Here is a 24,502-nt window from a genome sequence, read left to right on the forward strand (position 1 = left end):
GATACAGAGTAAAGCTCCCTCTCCACTGCCCCATCAAACACTCCCAGGGCAGGTACAGCACGGGCTAGATACAGAGTAAAGCTCCCTCTGCACTGTCCCATCAAACACTCCCAGGGCAGGTACAGCACGGGTTAGATACAGAGTAAATCTCCCTCTACAGTATACCATCAAACACTCCCAGGGCAGGTACAGCACGGGTTAGATACAGAGTAAAGCTCCCTCTACACTGCCCCATCAAACACTCCCAGGGCAGGTACAGCACGGGTTAGATACAGAGTAAAGCACCCTCTACACTGTCCCATCAAACACTCCCAGGGCAGGTACAGCATGGGTTAGATACAGAGTAAAGCTCCCTCTACACTGTCCCATCAAACACTCCCAGGGTAGGTACAGCACGGGTTAGATACAGAGTAAAGCTCCCTCTACACTGTCCCATCAAACACTCCCAGGACAGGTACAGCACGGGTTAGATACAGAGTAAAGCTCCCTCTACACTGTCCCATCAAACACTCCCAGGGCAGGTACAGCACGGGTTAGATACAGAGTAAAGCCCCCTCTACACTGTCCCATCAAACACTCCCAGGGCAGGTACAGCACGGGTTAGATACAGAGTAAAGCTCCCTCTACACTGTCCCATCAAACACTCCCAGGGCAGGTACAGCACGGGTTAGATACAGAGTAAAGCCCCCTCTACACTGTCCCATCAAACACTCCCAGGGCAGGTAGAGCACGGGGTTAGATACAGAGTAAAACTCCCTCTACACTGTCCCATCAAACACTCCCAGGGCAGGTACAGCACGGGTTAGATACAGAGTAAAGCTCCCTCTACACTGTCCCATCAAACACTCCCAGGGCAGTTACAGCACGGGTTAGATACAGGGTAACGCTCCCTCTACATTGTCCCATCAAACACTCCCAGGGCAGGTACAGCACGGGTTAGATACAGAGTAAAGCTCCCTCTACACTGTCCCATCAAACACTCCCAGGGCAGGTACAGCACGGGTTAGATACAGAGTAAAGCTCCCTCTACACTGTCTCATCAAAGTGCTTCAGCCACAACTTCAGGAGCCTGATGGACAATATACCTTCTAGCTGATAGACAATATACCTCCTGCACATCACGCCATAGAGATGATAGGCCAGTCAAAATGGGTCGATTTAAACCCTGATTCCAGAAGTTAAAGATCTTTGTTTAATGTACTGCAACTTTTATTTCTGAGGCCTCAGATGCCAACCTAGAAAGTTAGCAGAAGCTGACCTCAAAAAGGGGCCTGAATATAGGCTTATGGCTCACGTAGCAAGGAGTTAGTCAGAGAGTGCAGCAGGACACTTGTCAGCACTTAAGCTGCAGGTACACCCTACATTACATAACTTTTATTTCAGGGGAAGCCAAAAGTACACAAAGAGGAAAATAAAAATAGGTTTGGGGACTTCAATCATTGGGAACCTAGCCCCGGATAAAAGATGTTAACGCATGAACTGAAACCTTTTACAACACAGACCTAGAATAATTGCAGCCCAAAGGCAGGTGGGGATCACTTGGATTAATGAGTTCACTGTTTTAAATAAATATTTTGTATTTTACGTAGCTTCAGGAGGGTTAAGGGTGGGTCAGTGTCATTGAAGTAAAACTTTGAGTCGAGCTCTGATGGAGGTCAGACCCACACATGAACCTCTGCTGATCAGCCTGCTGTGCATTTCAAACCTTAAAACACGAGGGTAGAAGTTACTGCTGGTGATAATATTGGACGACACTCAACGGGTTGGGATGACAGTTCTCTGTCTGTTACTTTAATGGAAGTGTTAACCTGTGTATAATAATCAGGGTCACACATCTGTTAAAGCTGACAACAGAGGAGGCTCGTTCCAGCTCGCTCAGCATTCCCTGTTAAAATCACTAATGTTCATTTTACGCCTGTTCAACCCAGTCAAACAGGTTCATTTTCTTGTACTGAAAATAAAAATCACTACACACTGTAATCATTGAAAAAAACTGAAGCGAACAACATGCGGTTTGCAGGAACGGCCTGAGGAGCTGAATGTTGTTGCCTTGGGTGGAGCTGACTGAATGCCCCCAGTAATGGCCCATTTCACTAGAAGTAGTAAAATCCTAAATATGGGAATGTTTTAAATTAAATGAAACTCAACACCACTCCCTATTTTATTTCCAGCCCCTGGTGATTGAGTATAGGAAGATAAATTCTCAAATAAAGGCACTTCATTCAATCTCAGCGGGGAACACCCTTCTTATCACAAAAAATACCTAATCTTGATGAAAATAAATCTTCACATAAGACAGCAAAAGTTCCTTTTGAGGAAGGCAAGTTTCTAAAACTGCATTTTAGGAGCTTATTTGTTACATATAACATATTTGGAGACAACCATTAAATAAATACACTCGTAACTGTGACTCTCATCTTAAAACTTTTCTGTTTCAAGTTTACATGTGACCAACAGTAGGAGGAAGTAATGTCTTGATTGGTTGTGACAGCATTTAGTCCAGCCTTTGAACCAATCTGTGGTCCTGACGGGCTTGAGTCTTGTCTTGTACCTGATCTAATTGGTTGATATCCTGTAACCAAGTGAAAAAAGCAGATTTTTAGTTTGTCAGATGCTAACCAGCTGGTGCACTGGTTGAAACTTTGATTACCAGCTTAAAACACAGCCATTTATGTAATGACGTCATCAGAACTAAGAAGGCATGAATGAAGAAAGGCCATTGGGCCCATCAAACACGCTGCTGTCACACATCAGGGGCACTTTACCCAAGTGCAAACTCCACTCCCACCCATTTAATCACCTGAGGGAAGGTTCTATGTAATTCATCCCCGATTACCAAAGTTAATAAAGCAAACCTTCAGAATATTCATGTATCCTCATAATAGCAAGGTTTGCTGAAATTGAGATGTATATCAAATTGTGAGGAATGAGGAAAGACTGCAGGAGGACATAGGGTAAGCTATCAGGGTGAGCAGGTAGGTGGCAGATGCAGTTCAGTGTAGAAAATGTGAACTTATACATTTTGGGCATAAGAATAGGTAGAGGAATATGCCTGAAATTGCAATATTTTAAATGGCGTAAAGGAGCAGATAATTTTAGGTCATTAAAGATGTTGGCACAAATAGGTAAATCCCCAAAAATGGCAATTGGAGCCCATTGTTTTGTTTCTAGAGGCATAGAATACAAACGCAAGGAGATAGTGTTGAAGTTGTACAAGACCTAAGACCGCAGATGGAGTATTTTGTACAGTTTTTGGCCCCTCATGACAGGGTGAATATAAAAGCAATGGAAAAGGTGCAGTGTAGGTTCACTAGGATGTTACAAGCTATGGAGGTTTGCAGGGATGAGGGGTTACAGTTGTGAAGAGAGACTTGAGAAGTTAGGGCTTTTTTCACTAAAGCTAAGAAGATTAAAGGGTGACCCGATAGAGGCTGTCACAATTATGAAGAGTGTAATAGGATGAATAGTGTTAAAATGTTTCCACTGATCCATGAGACGGTAAAGAGAGGGCACAGATTTAAGATAATCACAAAAAATGTGAAAGGGAGATTATAGAGCAAATTTATTTACACAGAGGATGATTAGAATGTGGAATTCTTTGCTACAACCTGTTGTTGAAGCAAAGTCCATAAATTCTTTTAACAGGGAATTAGTTAGTTGCTTGAAAAGAGGAATATTAAAATGTATGGGGTGAGCAGGAGAGCGATGAGACTAGGAAGCCCATATGGAGAAAATCACCAGCACAGAGTTGATAGGCCAAGCGGCCTATTTCTGTACTGGAACATTCTGTGACTCTACTATTCAACTCTCACCTCCAGATAACTTCCTTCCTCAACCCCTGCAGCACAGGAACCATGATGTGTCATGGACCATAGAGTACCATTGCAACAGTTAGTTAATGACAACCCAACAGACAAAAATTAAATAACTCCAGCTCGTTAAATGTGTTTTCTAGATAACTGATTCACTGGGTGAGTCCAGATCAGTAATATGCTCTTGGTGTTCAGACGATATTTATAAACTACTTCAGCTTTTCTCTCACTATTTCTGATGTTATGTGAATCCATCAGTTACATTAATGGCATGTAATCACTCCACAGTATTGAACATTAGCCCCTGGCAACAGTGAAAAGTCGCATCCTGTTGTCTTGTCACAGTCACAGACCATTTTCTTTCTACAGTGAAACACCCAAATCCACTCCCACAATGGCTCAGTAGTGGTGTGGCAGCCTGTGCTGAGTTAGCAACTGTCAGTCGACATAGGATTACATAGGATATACGGCACAGAAACAGGCCATTCGGCCCAACCAATTTATGCTCCACTCGAGCCTCTTCCCGTCTTTCCTCATCTAAATCTATCAGCATAGCCCTCTATTCCCTTCTCCCTCATGGGCTTGTCCAGCCTCCCCATAAATGCATCTATACTATTCGCTTCAACCACTCCCTGTGGCAGCGAGTTCCACATTCTCACCACTCTCTGGGTAAAGAAGTTTCTTCTGAATTCCCTATTGAATTTCTTGGTGACTATCTTATATTGATGGCCTCTAATTATGCTCTTCCCCACAAGTGGAAACATTCTCTCTGTATCCACTCCATCAAAACCTTTCATAATTTTAAAGACCTCTATTAAATTACCTTTTTCCAAGAGAAGAGACCCAGCCTATTCATCCTTTCCTGATACTGTATGTATACCCTCACATTTCTGGTATCATCCTTGTAAATCTTCTCTGCACCCTCTCTAGTGCCTCTATATCCTTTTTATAATATGGCGACCAGAACTGTACGCAGTACTCTAAGTGTGGTCTAACCAAGGTTCGATACAGGTTTAGCATAACTTCACTACTTTTCAATTCAATACCTCTAGACATAAACCCTAGTGCTTGGTTTGCTTTTTTTATGGCCTTGCTAACCTGTGTCACTACTTTTAGTGATTTGTGTATTTGTACTCCGAGATCCCTTTGTTGCTCTACCCCACCTAGACTCGCACCCTCCAAGTAATAAGTGACCTCCCTATTCTTCCTACCAAAATGTAATACCTCACATTTATCTGTGTTGAACTTCATTTGCCAATTATATGCCCATTCTGCAAGTTTATTAATGTCTTCCTGTAATTTGTTGCAGTCCTCCTCAGTATTAACTATCCCCCCCAATTTGGTGTCATCCGCAAATTTAGAAATTGTGCTTTTGATTCCAAAGTCTAAATCATTAATATAATTTGTGAACAAAAGTGGTCCCAGCACTGATCCTTGTGGAACACCACTATCCATCTTCTGCCACGGTGCCACCTTTTACTCCTACTCTCTGCTTTCTGTCTTGAAGCCAGCTAGCTATCCATTCTGCTACTTGTCCCCTGACTCCGCAATCCCTGACCTTGTTCATCAGTCTATTATGTGGTACCTTATCGAAGGCCTTTTGAAAATCTAGATAAATTACATCTACTGCATTACCCTTGTCTAAGCTCAAAGACTGGTGTGGGAGAAATGGGTTTTGATCTGTGGGGCACTGGCACCAGTACTGGGATAAGAGGGAGCTGTTCCGCTTGGACGGGCTTCACTTGAACCATGCTGGGACTAGAGTCCTGGCGAATCGAATAACTAGGGCTGTAGAGAGGGCTTTAAACTAAATAGTGGGGGGGAGGATCCAGGTGAGTGGGAATTTAAAAAGTCAATAAGAAATGAGAAAGCAATAGAGCAGGATAGAGATGGGGGAAATAATAACCAGAGTGCGACAGGAAGGGACAGAATGTTTAAAAATAAGAGTGCAACAGAAAATGGGGCCAAAACAAGGAGAAATGGTAAAAAGACAAAGTTAAAAGCTTTATATCTGAATGCACGCAGCATTCATAACAAGATAGATGAGTTGATGGCACAAATAGATACAAATGGGTATGATCTGATCGCCATTACAGAGACGCGGTTGCAAGGTGATCAGGGCTGGGAACTGAATATTCCAGGGTATTTGACAATTCGGAAGGATAGACAGAAAGGAAAGGGGGGTGTGGTGGCTTTGTTGGTAAAGGATGGGATCAGTGCAGTGGTGAGAAGTGATATTGGCTCAGAAGATCAAGATGTAGAATCGGTTTGGGTGGAGATAAAAAATAATAAGGGGAAAAAGTCTCTGGTGGGCGTAGTCTACAGGCCCCCGAACAGTAGCAATGCTGTTGGACAGAGTATAAATCAACAAATAATGGAGGCCTGTAAAAAAGGTACGGTAATAATCATGGGTGATTTTAATCTCCATATTGATTGGATAAATCAAATTGGCCATGGTAGCCTGGAGGAGGAGTTCATAGAGTGTATCTGGGATGGTTTCCTAGAACAGTATGTAATGGAACCGACCAGGGAGCAGGCTATCTTGGATCTGGTACTGTGTAATGAGACAGAATTATTAAATGATCTCATTGTAAAGGATCCTCTAGGAAAGAGTGATCATAGCATGGTTGAATTTCAAATTCAGTTGGAGGGTGAGAAAATTGTATCTCAAACAAGTGTCCTGATCTTAAACAAAGGCAATTATAGTGGCATGAGGGCAGAACTGGCTAAAGTGGACTGAAAAAATAAATTAAAGGGTAAGACAGTTGAAATTCAGTGGCGGACATTTACGGAGATATTTCATAACTCTCAACAAAAATATATTCCAGTGAGAAAGAAAGATTTTAAGAGAAGGGAGCACCATCCGTGGCTAACTAAGGAAGTGAAGGATGGTATCAAATTGAAAATGAAGGCATACAATGTTGCCAAGATTGGTGGGAGACCAGAGGATTGGGAAATTTTTTAAAACGAGCGAAGGATGACTAAAAAAATAATAAAGAGAGAGAAGATCAATTATGAGAGTAAACTGACAAGAAACATTAAAACAGATAGTAAGAGCTTCTACAGGTATATAAAAAGGAAGAGGGTAGCTAAAGTAAACATTGGTCCCTTAGAGGATGAGACTGGGGAATTAATAATGGGGAACGGGGAAATGGCAGAGACTCTGAACAAATATTTTGCATTTGTCTTCACTGTAGAAGACACTAACAACATCCCAATAATGAATAATCAAGGGGCCACAGGGAGGGGGGAACTAAATACAATCGCTATCACTAAGGAAATAGTACTTGGTAAAATAATGGGACTAAAAGATGTCAAGTCCCCTGGACCAGATGGCCTGCATCCCAGGGTCTTAAAAGAAGTGGCTGCAGAGATAGTGGATGCATTGGTTGCAATATACCAAAATTCCCTGGACTCTGGAAAGGTCCCAGCGAATTGGAAAACCGCTAATGTAACACCCCTATTTACGAAAGGAGGGAGACAGAAAGCAGGAAACTATAGACCAGTTAGCCTAACATCTGTCGTTGGGAAAATGCTGGAGTTCTTCATTAAGGAAGCAGTAGCAGGGCATTTGGAAAATCAGTCAAGCAGAATCAGCATGGTTTTATGAAAGGGAAATCATGTTTAACAAATTTGCTGGAGGTCTTTGAGGATGTAACGAGTAGGGTGGACAAGGGTGAGCCAGTGGATGTGGTGTATTTGGATTTCCAGAAGGCATTGGATAAGGTGCCACATAAAAGGTTACTGCATAAGATAAGAGCTCACGGAATTGTGGGTAATATATCAGCATGGATAGAGAATTGGCTAACTAACAGAAAGCAGAGAGTCGGGATAAATGGGTCATTTTCCGGTTGACAAACGGTAACGAGTGGGGTGCCACAGGGATCGGTGCTGGGGCCTCAACTATTTACAATCTGCATTAATGACTTGGATGAAGGGACCGAGTGTAATGTAGCCAAGTTTGCGGATGATACAAAGATGGGTGGGAAAGCAAGTTGTGCAGAGGACTCAAAGAATCTGCAAAGGGATATAGACAGGCTAAGTGAGTGGGCAAACATTTGGCAGATGGAGTATAATGTGGGAAAGTGCGAGGTTATCCACTTTGTCAGGAAAAATATAAAAGCAAATTATTATTTAAATGGATAGAGATTACAAAATGCTGCAGTTCAGTGGGACCTGGGGGTCCTTGTGCATGAAACACAAAGTTAGCATGCAGGTACAGCAAGTAATCAAAGGCAAATGGAATGTTGGCCTTTATTTCAAGGGGGTTGGAGTATAAAAGCAGGGAAGTCCTGCTACAACTGTACAGGGTATTGGTGAGACCACACCTGGAGTACTGCGTACAGTTTTGGTCTCCTTATTTAAGGAAGGATATACTTGCATTGGAGGCAGTTCAGAGAGGATTCACGAGGTTAATTCCAGAGATGAGGCGGGTGATTTATGAGGAAAGGGTGAGCAGGCTGGGCCTATACTCATTGGAATTTAGAAGAATGAGAGGTGATCTTATTGAAACATATAAGATACTGAGGGGGCTCGACAGGGTAGATGCAGAGAGGATGTTTCCCCTCGTGGGGGAATCTAGAACTCGGGGGCACAGTTTCAGAATAAAGGGTCGCCCTTTTAGAACTGAGATGAGGAGGAATTTCTTCTCAGAGGGTCGTGAATCTGTGGAATTCTCTGCCCCAGAGAGCTGTGGAGGCTGGGTCATTAAATACATTTAAGGTGGAGACAGACAGATTTTTGCAAGATAAGGGAGTGAAGGGTTATGGGGAGCGGGCTGGGAAGTGGTTTTGAGCCCAAGATCAGCCATGATCTTATTGAATGGCGGAGCAGGCTCGAGGGGCCAAGTGGCCTATCCCTGCTCCTATTTCTTATGTTACTCTCTCTGTTACCTCTTCAAAAGGTTCAATGAGGTTGGTTAAGCAAGACTTTCCCTTTTGAAATCCATGCTGACTATTCCTTATATATTTGGTTTCTAGATGTTCTTCTATTTTCTCCTTTAGTAGGGATTCCATTATTTTTCCTACCATCGATGTTAAGCTGATTGGTTTATAATTCCCTGGACATGTTCCTATTTCTTATGTTCTTATGTTCTATCCCCCTTCTTAACTATAGGTATTACATTAGCTATCCGCCAGTCTTCTGGCACTACATCTTTTTCTAACGAACTATTAAATATGTCTAGTAATGCCTCTGATATCTCTTACCTAGATTCTTTTAAAATGCCTGGATGCAATCCATCCGGACCAGGGGTTTTATCCTCTTTGAGTTTGATTAGTTTATTTAATACATCCCCTCTTTTTATTTTAATGCACTTATCTCATTACTAATTTCATCATCCAATGTCATATCTACCTGTTCTATCTACCTGGTAAATACTGAAGCAAAATAATTATTTAATATTTCTGCCAACTCTCTATCGTTACCTGTGATATTATCCTGTCTATCCCTTAATGGTCCTATTCCCATCCCAACCTTCCTTTTTTAATGGATGTGCCTATAAAATATTTCCAACGGGAAAACCCAGAAGCTGCGGATAAAACAATCAAAGGTGGGAATGTGCTGGTGTGTACTGCTTATGTCCTCGGTATTATCTTAAAATATTTAGCAGCAGGTCTCCCAGTCTATCAGCTCATAAGCTTGGCTCCTGTGGTTCAAATTGTACACTAACCCACAGCCATGTAATAAGCTCTAAGCCACCTACTATTGAATTACCCTAATGTTTTTTTACACTCTTATCCCCTGCAGGATCCTGAAATTTCTTGTAGCAAAGAGGAAGTTTAAAGAGACCTTGCGACCATACGACGTCAAAGATGTGATCGAGCAATACTCTGCTGGACATCTGGACATGCTCGGCCGGATCAAGAGCCTCCAGTCACGGTATGTCTACTGTCACCTGAGTCAATGTGTCTGGTGCCACAGAACTTGTCAAGCGGTATCTCTTCCTTTAATGGCTGGTCAGGGGATGTGTGAGAGCGATTAACTCAAGCTGTCTTCTTCCATCTCCTCACCCCAATCCACCAGAAGAAATCCCACCCAGAGATCTCTGCCTCCTGATGAGCAGATCAAAACCGTGGACTCTGGCTTTTGGGGAAACGCAGCAACAACTTGCATTTATATAGCATCTTTAACATCGAAAAACATTGTAGTGCACTCAATAGCAGAGTAAGGAAAACAGGCGCTAAACCAAAGAAGGAGAGATTAGGAGGGGCGGCCAAAAGGCTGGTCACAGAGGTGGGTTTTAAGGAGGATCTTAAAGAAAGAGAGGGAGGTGGCGTGCTTTAGGGAGGGAATTTCATCGTGTGGGTCCGAGATGGCTAAAGGCACAGTTGCCAATTCACAGAATCACAGATTCCCCACAGTGCAGATAGAGGCCATTTCGGCCCATCGAGCCTGCACCGACACATATCCCACCCTATCCCCGTAACCCCACGTATTTAATCCCCTAACACTAAGGGTCAATTTATCATAGCCAAATCAACCTAACCCGCACATCTTTGGACTGTGGGAGGAAACCAGAGCACCCGGAGGAAACCCACGCAGACACAGGGAGAATGTGCAAACTCCACACAGACAGTCGCCCGAGGCCAGATTTGAACCCGGGTCCCTGGCGCTGTGAGGCAACAGTGCTAACCACTATGCCAACGTGCCCCCAATTGTGGGGCAAATGGAAGGGTAGGAGAGAAGCCAGCGGAAGAGGGGGTTTGGGTGTGCAGGTTTGTAGGTCTGAAGCAGTTTAGAGAGAGAGATAAGGAGAGGCATAGTCAAGTAGGGATTTAAACACAAAGATGAGAATTTTAATTTGAGGTGTTGGGTGCCAGAGGCTATCTGGCTGTCGGCCGGAGCCAGGAAGCGGTGCGGGGGGAGGGAGGGAGAGATCGTGGGTCGATGGGGAACATCAGAGGGAGTGCCGGGAGAGATCGTAAGTCGGGATGGACTTGGACTTGGAGAGAATGTGAGGTGTGGGGCAGAGACCTCGGAGGGGCCGGAGAGTTCGTGGGAAGGGTCCAATCACTGGGGATGCTGATCATGGGGGAATTTAAAAGGTTTCCTTGGGGGGCCGGGGGGAAGCACTGTTGTTCCTGCTGGCCCACAAGCAGTGCTGGAAAGGCAATTAACTGTTGGAACAAGCTCTTCTCGCCTCCTTTCACCGAGGCCTCGTAATCCCGGCTGGCCAGCGTGAGGTTACATTTGAGTCACGCAGCCTCATTAAAATATTAAATGAGGGACCCATCTCTGGCAGCATGTTAGTCACCCGCCTCCCAAACCGCCTCTGTTAATACTGTAAGTAGGCAGGTTGGGGTTAGCTTTCCCTTTTCAAAATTACTAACCACCCCCTGCCATATCCCCTGCCCCAGCATATTGGGGAGTTAAAATTACCCTGAGACAGTCCAATCTACAGGGAGACATCTCACCGGACAGTCCCAGATACAGGGGAACATCTCACCGGACAGTCCCAGATACAGGGGAACATCTCATCGGACAGTCCCAGATACAGGGGAACATCTCACTGGACAGTCCCAACTACAGGGGAACATCTCACCGGACAGTCCCAACTACACGGGAACATCTCACCGGACAGTCCCAGATACAGGGGAACATCTCACCGGACAGTCCCAAATACAAGGGAACATCTCACCGGACAGTCCCAACTACAGGGGAACATCTCACCGGACAGTCCCAACTACAGGGGAACATCTCACCGGACAGTCCCAGATACAGGGGAACATCTCATCGGACAGTCCCAGATACAGGGGAACATCTCACCGGACAGTCCCAACTACAGGGGAACATCTCACCGGACAGTCCCAACTACACGGGAACATCTCACCGGACAGTCCCAGATACAGGGGAACATCTCACCGGACAGTCCCAAATACAAGGGAACATCTCACCGGACAGTCCCAAATACAGGGGAACATCTCACCGGACAGTCCCAACTACAGGGGAACATCTCACCGGACAGTCCCAGATACAGGGAGACATCTCACCGTACAGTCCCAACTACAGGGGAACATCTCACCAGAGAGTCCAAACTACAGGGGAACATCTCACCGGACAGTCCCAGATACAGGGAGACATCTCACCGGACAGTCCCAGCTACAGGGGAACATCTCACTGGACAGTCCCAGATACAGGGAGACATCTCACAGGACAGTCCCAGCTACAGGGGAACATCTCACCGGACAGTTCCACATACAGGGAGACATCTCACCGGACATCCCAGATACAGGGAGACATCTCACCGGACAGTCCCAGATACAGGGGGACATCTCACCGGACAGTCCCAGATACAGGGGAGCATCTCACCGGACAGTCCCTGATACAGGGGAACATCTCACCAGAGAGTCCCAGATACAGGTGAACATCTCACCGGACAGTCCCAGATACAGGGGAACATCTCACCGGACAGTCCCAGATACAGGGGAACATCTCACCGGACAGTCCCAACTACAGGGGAACATCTCACTGGACAGTCCCAGATACAGGGGAACATCTCACCGGACAGTCCCAACTACAGGGGAACATCTCACCAGAGAGTCCCAGATACAGGTGAACATCTCACCGGACAGTCCCAGATACAGGGGAACATCTCACCGGACAGTCCCAGATACAGGGGAACATCTCACCGGACAGTCCCAACTACAGGGGAACATCTCACTGGACAGTCCCAGATACAGGGGAACATCTCACCGGACAGTCCCAACTACAGGGGAACATCTCACCGGACAGTCCCATCTACAGGGAGACATCTCAACAGACAGCCCCAACTACAGGGAGACATCTCACCGGACAGTCCCAACTACAGGGGAACATCTCACCGGACAGACCCAACTACAGGGGAACATCTCACTGGACAGTCCCAGTTACAGGGAGACATCTCACCAGACAGTCCCAGCTACAGCGAGACATCTCACTGGACAGTCCCAGCTACAGCGAGACATCTCACCGGACAGTCCCAGATACAGGAAAACATCTCACTGGACAGTCCCAGTTACAGGGAGACATCTCACCGGACAGTCCCAGCTACAGGGGAACATCTCACCGGACAGTCCCAACTACACGGGAACATCTCACCGGACAGTCCCATCTACAGGGAGATATCTCACCAGACAGTCCCAACTACAGGGAGACATCTCACCGGACAGTCCCAGCTACAGGGGAACATCTCACCGGACAGTCCCAGATACAGAGGAACATCTCACTGGACAGTCCCAACTACAGGGGAACATCTCACCGGACAGTCCCAACTACAGGGGAACATCTCACCGGACAGTCCCAACTACAGGGAGACATCTCATCGGACAGTCCCAGATACAGGGGGACATCTCACCGGACAGTCCCAGATACAGGGGGACATCTCACCGGACAGTCCCAGATACAGGAGAACATCTCACTGGACAGTCCCAACTACAGGGGAACATCTCACTGGACAGTTCCAGATACAGGGGAACATCTCACCGGACAGTCCCAGATACAGGAGAACATCTCACCGGACAGTCCCAACTACAGGGGAACATCTCACCGGACAGTCCCAGATACAGGGGAACATCTCACCGGACAGTCCAATCTACAGTGAGACATCTCACCGGACAGTCCTAGATACAGCGAGACATCTAACCCGTGCTGTGCCTGCCGTGGTAGTGTTTGCTTGGATGGTGTAGAATTACATAGAATTTTACAGAACAGATACAATCTGTTCAATCCAAATGGTCTGTGCCGATGTTTATGGTCCACATGATCCTTTTCCCACCCTACTTGATCTCAGGCTAGCACCACATCTTTCCCCTCCTTTCTGCCTTGTGTATTTGTCTAGAGAGGGAGCTTTACTCTGTATCTAACCCGTGCTGTACCTGCCCTGGGAGTGTTTGATGGGACAGTGTAGAGGGAGCTTTACTCTGTATCTAACCCGTGCTGTACCTGCCCCGGGAGTGTTTGATGGGACAGTGCAGAGGGAGCTTTACTCTGTATCTAACCCGTGCTGTTCCTGCCCTGGGAGTGTTTGATGGGACAGTGTAGAGGGAGCTTTACTCTGTATTTAACCCGTGCTGTTCCTGCCCTGGGAGTGTTTGATGGGACAGTGTAGAGGGAGCTTTACTCTGTATCTAACCCATGCTGTACCTGCCCTGGGAGTGTTTGATGGGACAGTGTAGAGGGAGCTTTACTCTGTATCTAACCCGTGCTGTACCTGCCCTGGGAGAGTTTGATGGGACAGTGTTGAGGGAGCTTTACTCTGTATCTAACCCGTGCTGCACCTGCCCTGGGAGTGTTTGATGGGACAGTGTAGAGGGAGCTTTACTCTGTATCTAACCCATGCTGTACCTGCCCTGGGAGTGTTTGATGGGACAGTGTAGAGGTAGCTTTACTCTGTATCTAACCCGTGCTGTACCTGCCCTGGGAGAGTTTGATGGGACAGTGTAGAGGGAGCTTTACTCTGTATCTAACCCGTGCTGTACCTGCCCTGGGAGTGTTTGATGGGACAGTGTAGAGGGAGCTTTACTCTGTATCTAACCCGTGCTGTACCTGCCCTGGGAGTGTTTGATGGGACAGTGTAGAGGGAGCTTTACTCTGTATCTAACCCGTGCTGTACCTGCCCTGGGAGTACTTGATGGGACAGTGTAGAGGGAGCTTTACCGTGTATCTAACCCATGCTGTACCTGCTCTGGGAGTGTTTGATGGGACAGTGTAGATGGAGCTCTACTCTGTATCTAACCCGTGCTGTACCTGCCCTGCGAGTGTTTGATGGGACAGTGTAGAGGAGCTTTACTCTGTATCTAATCCGTGCTGTACCTTGCCTGGGAGTGTTTGATGTGACAGTGTAGAGGGAGCTTTCTGGATGGCTACTTGGTGACAAGGGCTATCCCCTCAAAAAGTGGCTCATGACACCGATGAGGAGGCCATCAAATGAGGCTGAGAAGCAGTACAATGTGAGCCACATTTCCACCAGTAGCATCATAGAGCAAACATTCAACTTTCTCCAAATGCGATTCCGATGCCTCGAGAGATCTGCTGGAGCACCAGACACGGTGTCCAGAATCGTCGTCATCTGTTGTGCCCACAACATCGCACAGTAGCGTGGCTTAGCGCTCCCTGAGGAACAGCACAGAGCATCCTCGGAAGAAGAGGGGGAGGATGAGGAGGAGGGGGACGATGAGGACAAGGAGGCATGCCTTGGGGGGCCTGATGTGGCCAAAGCAGCAGCACTCAAGCACATTGCTAGCCATCACGCAAGGGATGCATTCATCCAGGTCAGATTCGCGTAAGCTCACGCTTCCGCCACAGGTGGCTAGCATATGGCAATGAATGTGTGGATGACATTCTTAAAACGCCATACATCATCTCTCCAATAAAAGGAGCTTTCCTATCACTTTCAGCATCATCATTACAAATGCAAGTCGCCCTGAGACCTCAATGTGTAACTTCCATTTTCCAGACCTTCAACTGTTTGCCATAACTTTTGTTTACTACATTCACAAAAGCATGACAATGCAAAATATTACACAGAACCAAACACCCAAGTGACTCCCCTTGTGACTACTTGTGCGTTATCTTCCTCTTACGCGTGTTTTCCCTATGGCTTCAGGAGATGTAGCAGCACCTTGCTGACTTTGATGCTGCGCCTGCTTAGACGCCTTTGGCGGGGCGTCCTCTGTGTTTGGGAGCCTGGGAGGGCTCCTCCACAATTTGCTCTTCCTGCGGCTGCGCAGGGGCTGAAACGGCCATCTCAGTTGGGTGTGCAATTTGAGCAAGGGCTCCGCAGTGGCATGATCGTGTGAGCACTTGGAGAGGAGCCCACATTTCCTTCTTGCCTGCCACCAACATCCCTCTCATGGGTCAGCCGCACTTCAATGCTAGCAAGTGGCTGGAGAGCACCTTGCTGCACATCAGAGGGGCCATGAGGACCTCTATCTGTACTAGCAGTCATCATAACAAGGACGTCCATGAAGCTCTGGGGCCTCTCCGAAATAGATGCTCATCTCTCCTCCAGAGCTGACAATCTATTTTGAAGAGTCACCATGTTTTCGTTAGCCTGACGCCTTATGTCCTCAGTGGTGGTTGCCACCCTCTCCATGGCGGAACATTCATGCGCCATTGCCTCCACAAAGGCAGTGCTGATGTTAGAGATAGACTCCTCCATTCTCTCCACACTTGCAGTTATCCAGGATGCAAACCCTCTCACGGACTCCTGCACTTGTTCCTGGAGTTCCAGCACCACTCTCTTTCTGGATGGCCCCAGAGGCACAGTGTCTACATGCAGCTGAGCAGAGCTAGGAGAGTCCTGCGACCTCCGATGAGGACTCTTCACTGCAGTCACTGTCTCCACCATCTGCTGATGCTCACTTGTGAGCTGTGATACACCAGGTGACGACACTACTCTAAGTCACGAGGGCCCCCCTCCCCCCCCGAGGTGCGTGTGCTGGTGCTGGGTCCTGGTGACGCTGCTCCCTCAGAGGCTGCAGGTTCCTCTGAGGAGTCGTCTAGCTGTTCCTCCTGGACAGTGGGGAGGGGGGCGCTCGATGGTCCTGTGGGAGAGTAAAGGCATGATTTAGACATCTGATTTTGATGTAACAGACACATCTTTTTGTGCAGATGATACAAAGCGAATCTCTATGAACATCATCATGGGCCCAGAAATTCGGGTCTCCACGGGTGAGTACACTTGGGGTACTCACCCGTAAGCCCAATGGAAGTGCCGGTTTCGTGCATGCACTGCGCATGCGCGGGAAACCGGCACTTCCATTCCCCTGAAAGAAGGGGTTGACAGGTGGAACGCGTGCGCAGGAGAGGCAGTGCGTGCGCATCGAACTTACGTTTTTTTTGCAGGTTTTCCCGGGAGGGTAAGTCTCCAGGAGTTAGACATTTAAAAAGCAGGCGTAAGGCCTGCTTTTTACAAGGTAAGTGGTGAATTAATTAAAATTAAAACATTTTTTCCACAGGTTTATTATTTTTAAATACTTTAAAGAAAGGTAAGTTTATTTTTAGCCCTGTTATAAAATGTAATTAATTTTTTCAAAAATTTAAATTATTGTTTAAAATAGTTATTTCATGTAATTTATAGTTTATTTTAAAAATGTGATAAAAAAAAAATTTATTTGAAGATTTAGTGATGTTTTGGGGCTTATAGTATTTATAGGTTTGACAGGCCTTCCTGTCAAACTTATGAATGAAGCATTCCCTGCTACCATTGGCTCTCCATGGCCCACGTGATCCCAGGGGACGCATCGAACAAACTATGCCCCTGGGATACACAAGCACGCCGCGCCGGCAGTTGGAGGAGGCCCAGGATCAGGATCCCACGCGGGCCCACAGCTCAACGGTTGGCGCGGTAGGTAAGTGCAGGTGGGGGGCTTGCACCCGCGGGAAACCCCCGACCCGAATTTCTGGGCCCATATGCCATTGCAGTCAATCATTAAATCTAAATGAGAGGGATCAAACTCTATTCTGTCACTAGCTTCGTCTGGTGCACCCGTCTCTCCATCGGCAACTTCCAGATCCTTGCCACCTCTGACGATTTCGTGCGCAGCCTCCTCAGCACTTGTCAATGTTGCAAGGGTAGGTGTTCCTCCTCCAGTCATTGCTCTCTCCCTCTTATTGTGGGCTATCTTTTCTTGCAAGGAGGGACACAAGCAGAGTTTCAACCACAGTGATGGAGTGAGTGTGAAGAATCTCTAACATAGAAGCTTAGAGGGAGACCAAGATGGAGTGAGGTGCCAAGAGGAAGCTAGCACCATGTGCATTGTTAGTTGTTGTCAATGCGTAACAGTGAGAATGAGTCTGAGGGGTGCATAGGCAGGATGGTGAAGTGATTCAGTAGAGAGAGAGAGATGGATAGGTAAGGTTGCAGGGGAAGTAAGGGTAACGTGGGATGTGGAGGAGCAGGCTGACAAAGCAGAGTGCTGGTGATGAGAAGAGAAGGGAAGCAGATTGAAGGTAAATGTGATGGGATACTCACTTTTGATGATCGCAGAAGATCATTAAAGCGTTTCCTGCACTGGATCCATGTGCGTGAACAAACGGACCGTGCGCTGACCTCCTCAGCAATGCGCAGCCAGACTGCCTCGGTTTGCTGAGGAGGCTTCCTCCGGCCATCCACAGGGAACAGAATCTCTCTGCACCTTCTAACTCCCTCCACAAGAGCTTGGAGGGAGTCCTCAGTGAAGCGTGGTGCTGCCTTACCTTTCGATGAGCTCATTGTGGCCTTGCCAATTCCAGAGTCCAGCAGAATCAAGAACTGAAAGGCTAAGGCTGCATGGGGCCCTGAAACACATCCGCACTAATGACGTCATCAAAGGCGAATAACAGACCCGATCCCAGTCATTGGACCGGCCAGCTCGCACCGCTCGACTCAAGGGGTCAATTCAGCTAAAATCTCAACTAGGGATCGGATGCAGCCGGCAGCGGGTCCGGACCCCGCCCACCAGGCAACCCAACTCCATCCCGCCTCCTGAAATAAAATCGTGGCCTTTGTGTATGTCTTCACGGAAGAAGATGCAACAAACTTCCCGGAAATAGTGGAGAACCAAGGGAATGAGGAACTGAAAGAAATTAGTATTCGTAAAAATATAGTACAGGAGAAATTAATAGGACTGAAAGCCGATAAATACCCTGGACCTGATGGCCTACATCCTAGGCTTTTGAAAGAGGTGGCTATAGAGATAGTGGATGCATTGGTTGTCATTTTCCAAAATTCCATAGATTCTAGAATGGTTCCTATTACGTCCGTGAATGATTGAGACACGAACAGCAGGAGTTGAACAAAACACGTCTTTGCTGATGGAAGTCAATAGTGAAACTGAAAACAACAGAGGCTCCCTAGCGCCTTTTATACAGGGGTGGTCACTGCCGGTACTGCAGTCTGAGACCAGTTATTCTCTTAAAGGTACATACACAACAATTCCTCCCCTTTTAGATAAACAGTACATAACATTCATTTAACAACTAAATGATAACTAATTACAATCACAATTACAGTTGCTAGATACATTGGTTAAGTTTAAGCAATTATAAGTTCAGTCTTTGAGGAGGCTTCCTGATTCTGTCTGGATAACGCCTCTTTGGGGTATCAGGTTCTTCTGGCAATGTTAAGTCGGGATCAATGTCGTTGTTTGGTTCATCTGCTTCCAATATTACCGGTTCTGCGGTAGCTGCAATTGGAACGTCGATTTCATTACCAGGTGTATCAGATCGTGGTGTGGAGTTGACGTTTTCCAGTGACTCTAGAATCTGGTCAGCATGGCGTCTTACAATGCTCTCCCCAATGTCCATGACATACATGAGAGGTCCTTGCCGTGTACAAATCGTTCCTGGCTGCCATTTCTCAGTGCGGTAGTCCCGGGCCAAAACTGGTTGACCTATCTTAAAACTCCTGGTCGGCCTTTCATTCATATTCTGAAACTGCCTGTTCTCCACATCTCTTCGGACGTTTGGCTTAACCAAATCCAAGCGGCATCGTAGTCTTCGATTGAAGAACATCATGGCTGGAGTTTGGTTGGTAACCGCATGTGTCGCATTCCGGTAGGCAAACAAGAAGTTGTCCACCTTGTGCTGTAGGGGTATATCTTCATTACACATTGCCTTGATAGCCTTCTTGAATGTTTGGACAAACCTCTCGGCCACTCCATTAGTGGCTGGATGATATGGGGCAGATGTGTAATGCTTAACACCATTATTCTTTAAGAACCTCCGGAACTCTTCAGACACAAACTATGGTCCATTGTCAGAGCAAATCTGTTCAGGCAGCCCATTCCTGGCGAATATGGTTCGTAAAACTGTGATAGTTTTTTCCGTGGTGGTTGAGGACATTTTTATTACCTCTGGCCACTTTGAATGTGCATCCACCGCAATTAAAAACATCGAGTCCATGAAGGGACCAGCAAAATCAATGTGCACCCTTTGCCATGGAGATGAGGGCCACTCCCATGGATGCAGAGGAGATTGTGGTGGGGCGTTTTGGACCTTCTGGCATCCTGCACAGCTCTTGGTCATCTCTTCGATTTCTCTATCGATTCCCGGCCACCACACAAACGCTCTGGCTAAGTTCTTCATTTTTACCCCACCCAGATGACCCTCATGAAGCTCATTGAGCACTCTATCCGTCAACTTAGGTGGAATTACTACTCTGGATCCACACATCAAGGTTCCTCTGCACACTGACAGCTGTTCACTTCTCAGCGAGAATGCTGGCAGCAGTGGTTCGCCATGTGCTGGCCATCCCTTCACCGTTAAATCATAGACCCGCGATAGTGTCGGGTCATTCCGTGTTTCCTTTTCTATGTTTGCATTCGTCACAGGGAGACATTCGACTATGGTCGAGTGGAATAACTCCATTGGATCCACTGCAAGGTCTTCTTCTTCCACCGTCGGCAACGGCAGGCGTGACAATCCATCAGCATTTCCATGCTGTTTAGTTCCTTTGCACTCGATGTCATATTGGTGTGCCCCTAGGAAAAGGGACCACCTCTGCAGCCGTTGTGCTGTCATTATCGGTACGCCCTTCTGAGGGTTGAAAATGGAGACAAGAGGTTGATGATCGGTTAGTAGAGTAAATTTTTGACCGTGCAGGTAGTGATTGAACTTCTTCACCCCCCACACTAGGCTGAGGGCCTCTCTGTCAATCTGGGTGTAGTTACGCTCGGCAGAAGTTAACGAGCGTGACGCAAAAGCTATCGGCCTCTCTAAACCATCAAGGAATTTATGTGACAGTACCGCCCCAATGCCGTAGGGAGACGCATCACACGCCAGTCTGATCGGCAGTGCTGGGTTGTAGTGAGCCAATACTTCCCTTGAAGTGATTAAGTCCTTACTCTTCTGAAAGGCCCGCTTACAATCATCGCTCCATTTCCATGCTACCCCCGTTCGTAGCAGGGCGTTCAGTGGGTGCAGAATTGTCGACAAATTCGGCAAAAACTTATTGTAGTAATTCACCAATCTGAGGAATGACCTCAGTTGTGACACATTTTCAGGCGCTGGGGCCTTAACAACCGCTTCAATTTTGTCAGGGGACTTATGTAACCCCTCTTCATCAATCACGTGGCCACAATACGATATCTGTTTCTTAAAAAATTCGCACTTGGGGCGGTTGGCTCGCAGCCCATGTTCCCGTAGTCTAGTGAGCACCTGTTCTAGGTTGTTAAGGTGTTCACTGTCATCTTCACCTGTCACAAGGATGTCGTCCAAGTAACACTGAGTCCCCAGAATCCCTTGCAGGACTTGTTCCATCGCTCTTTGCCATATCGCCGGAGCCGATGCTACTCCGAATACCAATCGATGATACTGGTAAAGACCTTTGTGAGTGTTTATGGTGAGATACTTCCTAGAGGACTCTTCAACCTCCATCTGCAAATATGCTTGTGCTAGGTCAATTTTTGTAAAACGCTTCCCTCCAGACAGTGAGGCGAAGATGTCTTCTATCCTTGGAAGAGGATATTGTACTGTGTGAAGGACTGGGTTCACCGTCACCTTGAAATCCCCACAGATGCGAATCTTCCTTGGCTCCCCGGATTTATTGCTTAACGTTTTCTTCATGACAGGAACGATGGGTGTCGCCCACTCGCTCCAGTCGACCTTAGACAACACGCCTGCCTTCTCCAGATTCTCCAGCTCTGCCTCGACGGCTGGGCGAATTGCATATGGTACCGGTCTTGCTTTGAAAAACTTGGGAACTGCATTCTCTTCTATTTTTATCGAGGCGGTTACGCCTTTAAGCGTGCCCAGTTCTTGTTGAAATACCTCTTTGGCGTTAGCTAAGATTGTTGACAATCGTCCAGGAGTGACGTCTTCATCTTTTTTACCGTCCACCGTCATTGTATGAATGGAGTGCCAATCTAAGTTTATCTTCCTGATCCATTCCCGTCCCAATAACGGTGGTCCACCATTTGGCAATATGTAGAGATACAATTTCCGTATTTTCTTGCCGTTGTATTCGACAGGCACCCTTATCTTTCCTCTGGGGTATACTTTTTGCCCCGTATACGTCGTCAAGACAATGGATGTCTCTCTCAAGGGTATGTGTGAAAATAGCCGCTCGTAGTCTCGTCGATTCATGATGGTTAGCGCTGATCCTGTATCCAATTCCATTTTAACTTGGGACCCTGCTATCGTGAGGGTGACCCAAATGGTTCGGTGATCCTCTTTTGCGATTACATTGTGAAGTTTGAGACAGCTTAGTCTCCTGTTCCCGGATTCACTATCGCTCATCTGGTCTTCGGAATTACTGTCCGTCATCTTTTGTACTTTCTTGTACGGTTCCTTAGTAGCCTTTTTGTTGTCACTGGTCTTCTTCCCAGACCTGCAAACTCGTGCAATGTGTCCCATCTTCCCGCATTCCCTGCATATTTTATCTTTGGACCAGCAGTCCTTCTGGTCATGGTTAGTTCTGCTGCAGCGATAACATTTTGCAAATCCCCGTGTCATTTCGTGGGTGCCGTATTCCTGTGGGTTTTGTTGAATTTCTGCAGCTCCCCTGGCTGCTGCTTCATACGATACTGCCACGCTGAAAGCCTTATCTAGCGTCAGCTCTTTCTCTGAGAGTAACTTCTTCTGTGTTCCTTCACTCAGGAGTCCACAGACAAATTTGTCCCGTAGGGTATCTGCCAATCCTGCTCCGAACTGGCAGTGCTTTGATAGCTTGCGTAGTTCCGTAAGGTACTTAGCATTGCTCTCATCTTTATGCTGAGTTTTCCTGTGGAATTTAAATCTTTCTGCTATCAACAGCGGTGCAGGGTTTAGGTGTTCCTGTAGGACAGCAACAATTTCGTTAAAACTCTTCGCCTTCAGTTTGGCTGGAGTAATCAGGTCCCGCAATAGGCCGTGCGTTCTAGCGCCCATTAAGTTTAGCAATATCGATGCCTTTTTCTCCTCCGCTATTTCGTTTGCCTCGAAATATACCTCGACTCTTTCCACATACGTGGTCCAGTCCTCTATTGTATTATCAAAAGAAGTGATACAGCCAGTCTTCGGCATCTTGCAAATCTAAAATGGCGCCTCCCGCGCTTTGCCTTCTTCCCCGATTTAACAAAATGGCGCCTCCCGCGCTTTGCCTTCTTCCCCGCTGTTGCTAGCGCTGCTTTCCGCGGTTCCCATTGCAACCTGCAGCTCCTCGCGGTTTCTTGCGCATTTAATATTTCTTTTTTAAAATTATTTTCCCGTCGTGGAACATCCCTGTGGGACTCTTGCCTCCCTCTTCGCGGGTCTATATGCAGCCCGGCTTCGTAGCACCGGCCGCGCCTTGTGTGCTCCACCCTCTCTCTCTCTTCTTCCCGACAACGCTGCTCGGCCCCGTTGCAAACCACCCGCTCGAGTTCGCAGCCACCGCAGCCCAGGAAGGATCAGTGCACTACCTGCCACCAGCCCGATTAGCTGAAGCACCGTCGACAGGAACCAGGCCCCGCTTCCGACAGCTTCTCCAGCAATCTTCAACTCCGCTATCACAGGGGCGGATGCCCATGGTCGACGCCCGTTTCTACTGCCTCTTACTTTCTTTTCTTTCTGGCCTCGACCTCTGCTCACTTCGCTGTAGGAATGGATCCCAGGAGGTGGTGCAGACTGTAGGTAGGTTCGTATCTGCTCGTCGCCAGTATTACGTCCGTGAATGATTGAGACACGGACAGCAGGAGTTGAACAAAACACGTCTTTACTGATGGAAGTCAATAGTGAAACTGAAAACAACAGAGGCTCCCTAGCGCCTTTTATACAGGGGTGGTCACTGCTGGTACTGCAGTCTGAGACCAGTTATTCTCTTAAAGGTACATACACAACAGTTCCTGTGGATTGGAAGGTAGCAAATGTAACCCCATTATGTAAGAAAGCTGGGAGAGAGAAACTACAGACCAGTTAGTCTGACATCAGTAGTAGGGAAAATGCGAGTATCTATTATTAAGGACGTGGTAACAGGGCACTTAGAAAAATTTTAATAGGATTTGGCATAGTTATAGGGGATTCAATAGTTAGGGGAGCAGACAGGCGTTTCTGCGGCCGCAGACGTGACTCCAGGATGGTATGTTGCCTCCCTGGTTCCAGGGTCAAGGATGTCACTGAACGGCTGCAGGGCATTCTGAGGGGGGAGGGTGAACAGCCAGAGGTCGTGGTCCATATCGGTACCAACGACATAGGTAGGAAGAGGGATGAGGGCCTGCAGGCAGAGTTTAGGGAGCTAGGAAAGAGGTTAAAAAGCAGGACCTCAAAGGTAGTAATCTCCGGATTACTACCAGTGCCACGTGCTAGTGAGTACAGAAATAATAACATAAGAAATAGGAGCAGGAGTCGGCCATTCGGCCCCTCGAGCCTGCTCCGCCATTCAATGAGATCATGGCTGATCTTCTGCCTCAACTCCATTCACCGGCCCTATCGCCATATCCCTTGATGCCCTTACTACAGAAATCTATCGACTTCTGTTTTGAATATACTGAATGACTGAGCTTCCACAGCCCTCTGGGGTAGAGAATTCCAAAGATTCACCACCCTCTGTGTGAAGAAATTTCTTCTCATATCAGTCCTGAATGGCCTACCCTTTATCCTGAGGCTGTGGCCCCTGGTTCTAGACTCCCCAGCCCAAGGGAAACATTCTCCCAGCATCCACCCTGTCAAGCCCTGTAATAATTGTGTATGCTTCAATGAGATCCCCTCTCATTCTTCTGAATTCAAGAGAATACAGGCCTAGTTTACTCAATCTCTTCTCATACGACAGTCCC

At 47.1% G+C, this 24,502-nt stretch overlaps 1 protein-coding gene across 1 annotated transcript in view; it reads left to right on the plus strand.

The window, feature by feature from the left end:
- LOC147103040 (potassium voltage-gated channel subfamily KQT member 4-like) overlaps nt 1–24,502 on the plus strand; it is a 424,561-nt gene that overhangs the window by 383,838 nt on the left and 16,221 nt on the right. Inside the window, exon 11 of the mRNA XM_085963167.1 lies at nt 9,561–9,692. Within this exon, the coding sequence (XP_085819293.1) occupies nt 9,561–9,692 (132 nt within the window). The remainder of the gene's footprint in view (nt 1–9,560; nt 9,693–24,502) is intronic.

Source organism: Somniosus microcephalus, chromosome 20, assembly GCF_052327205.1.
Source record: "Somniosus microcephalus isolate GS21.2 chromosome 20, FLI_Smic_1.0, whole genome shotgun sequence".
In the NCBI taxonomy this organism is placed as follows: domain Eukaryota; kingdom Metazoa; phylum Chordata; class Chondrichthyes; order Squaliformes; family Somniosidae; genus Somniosus; species Somniosus microcephalus.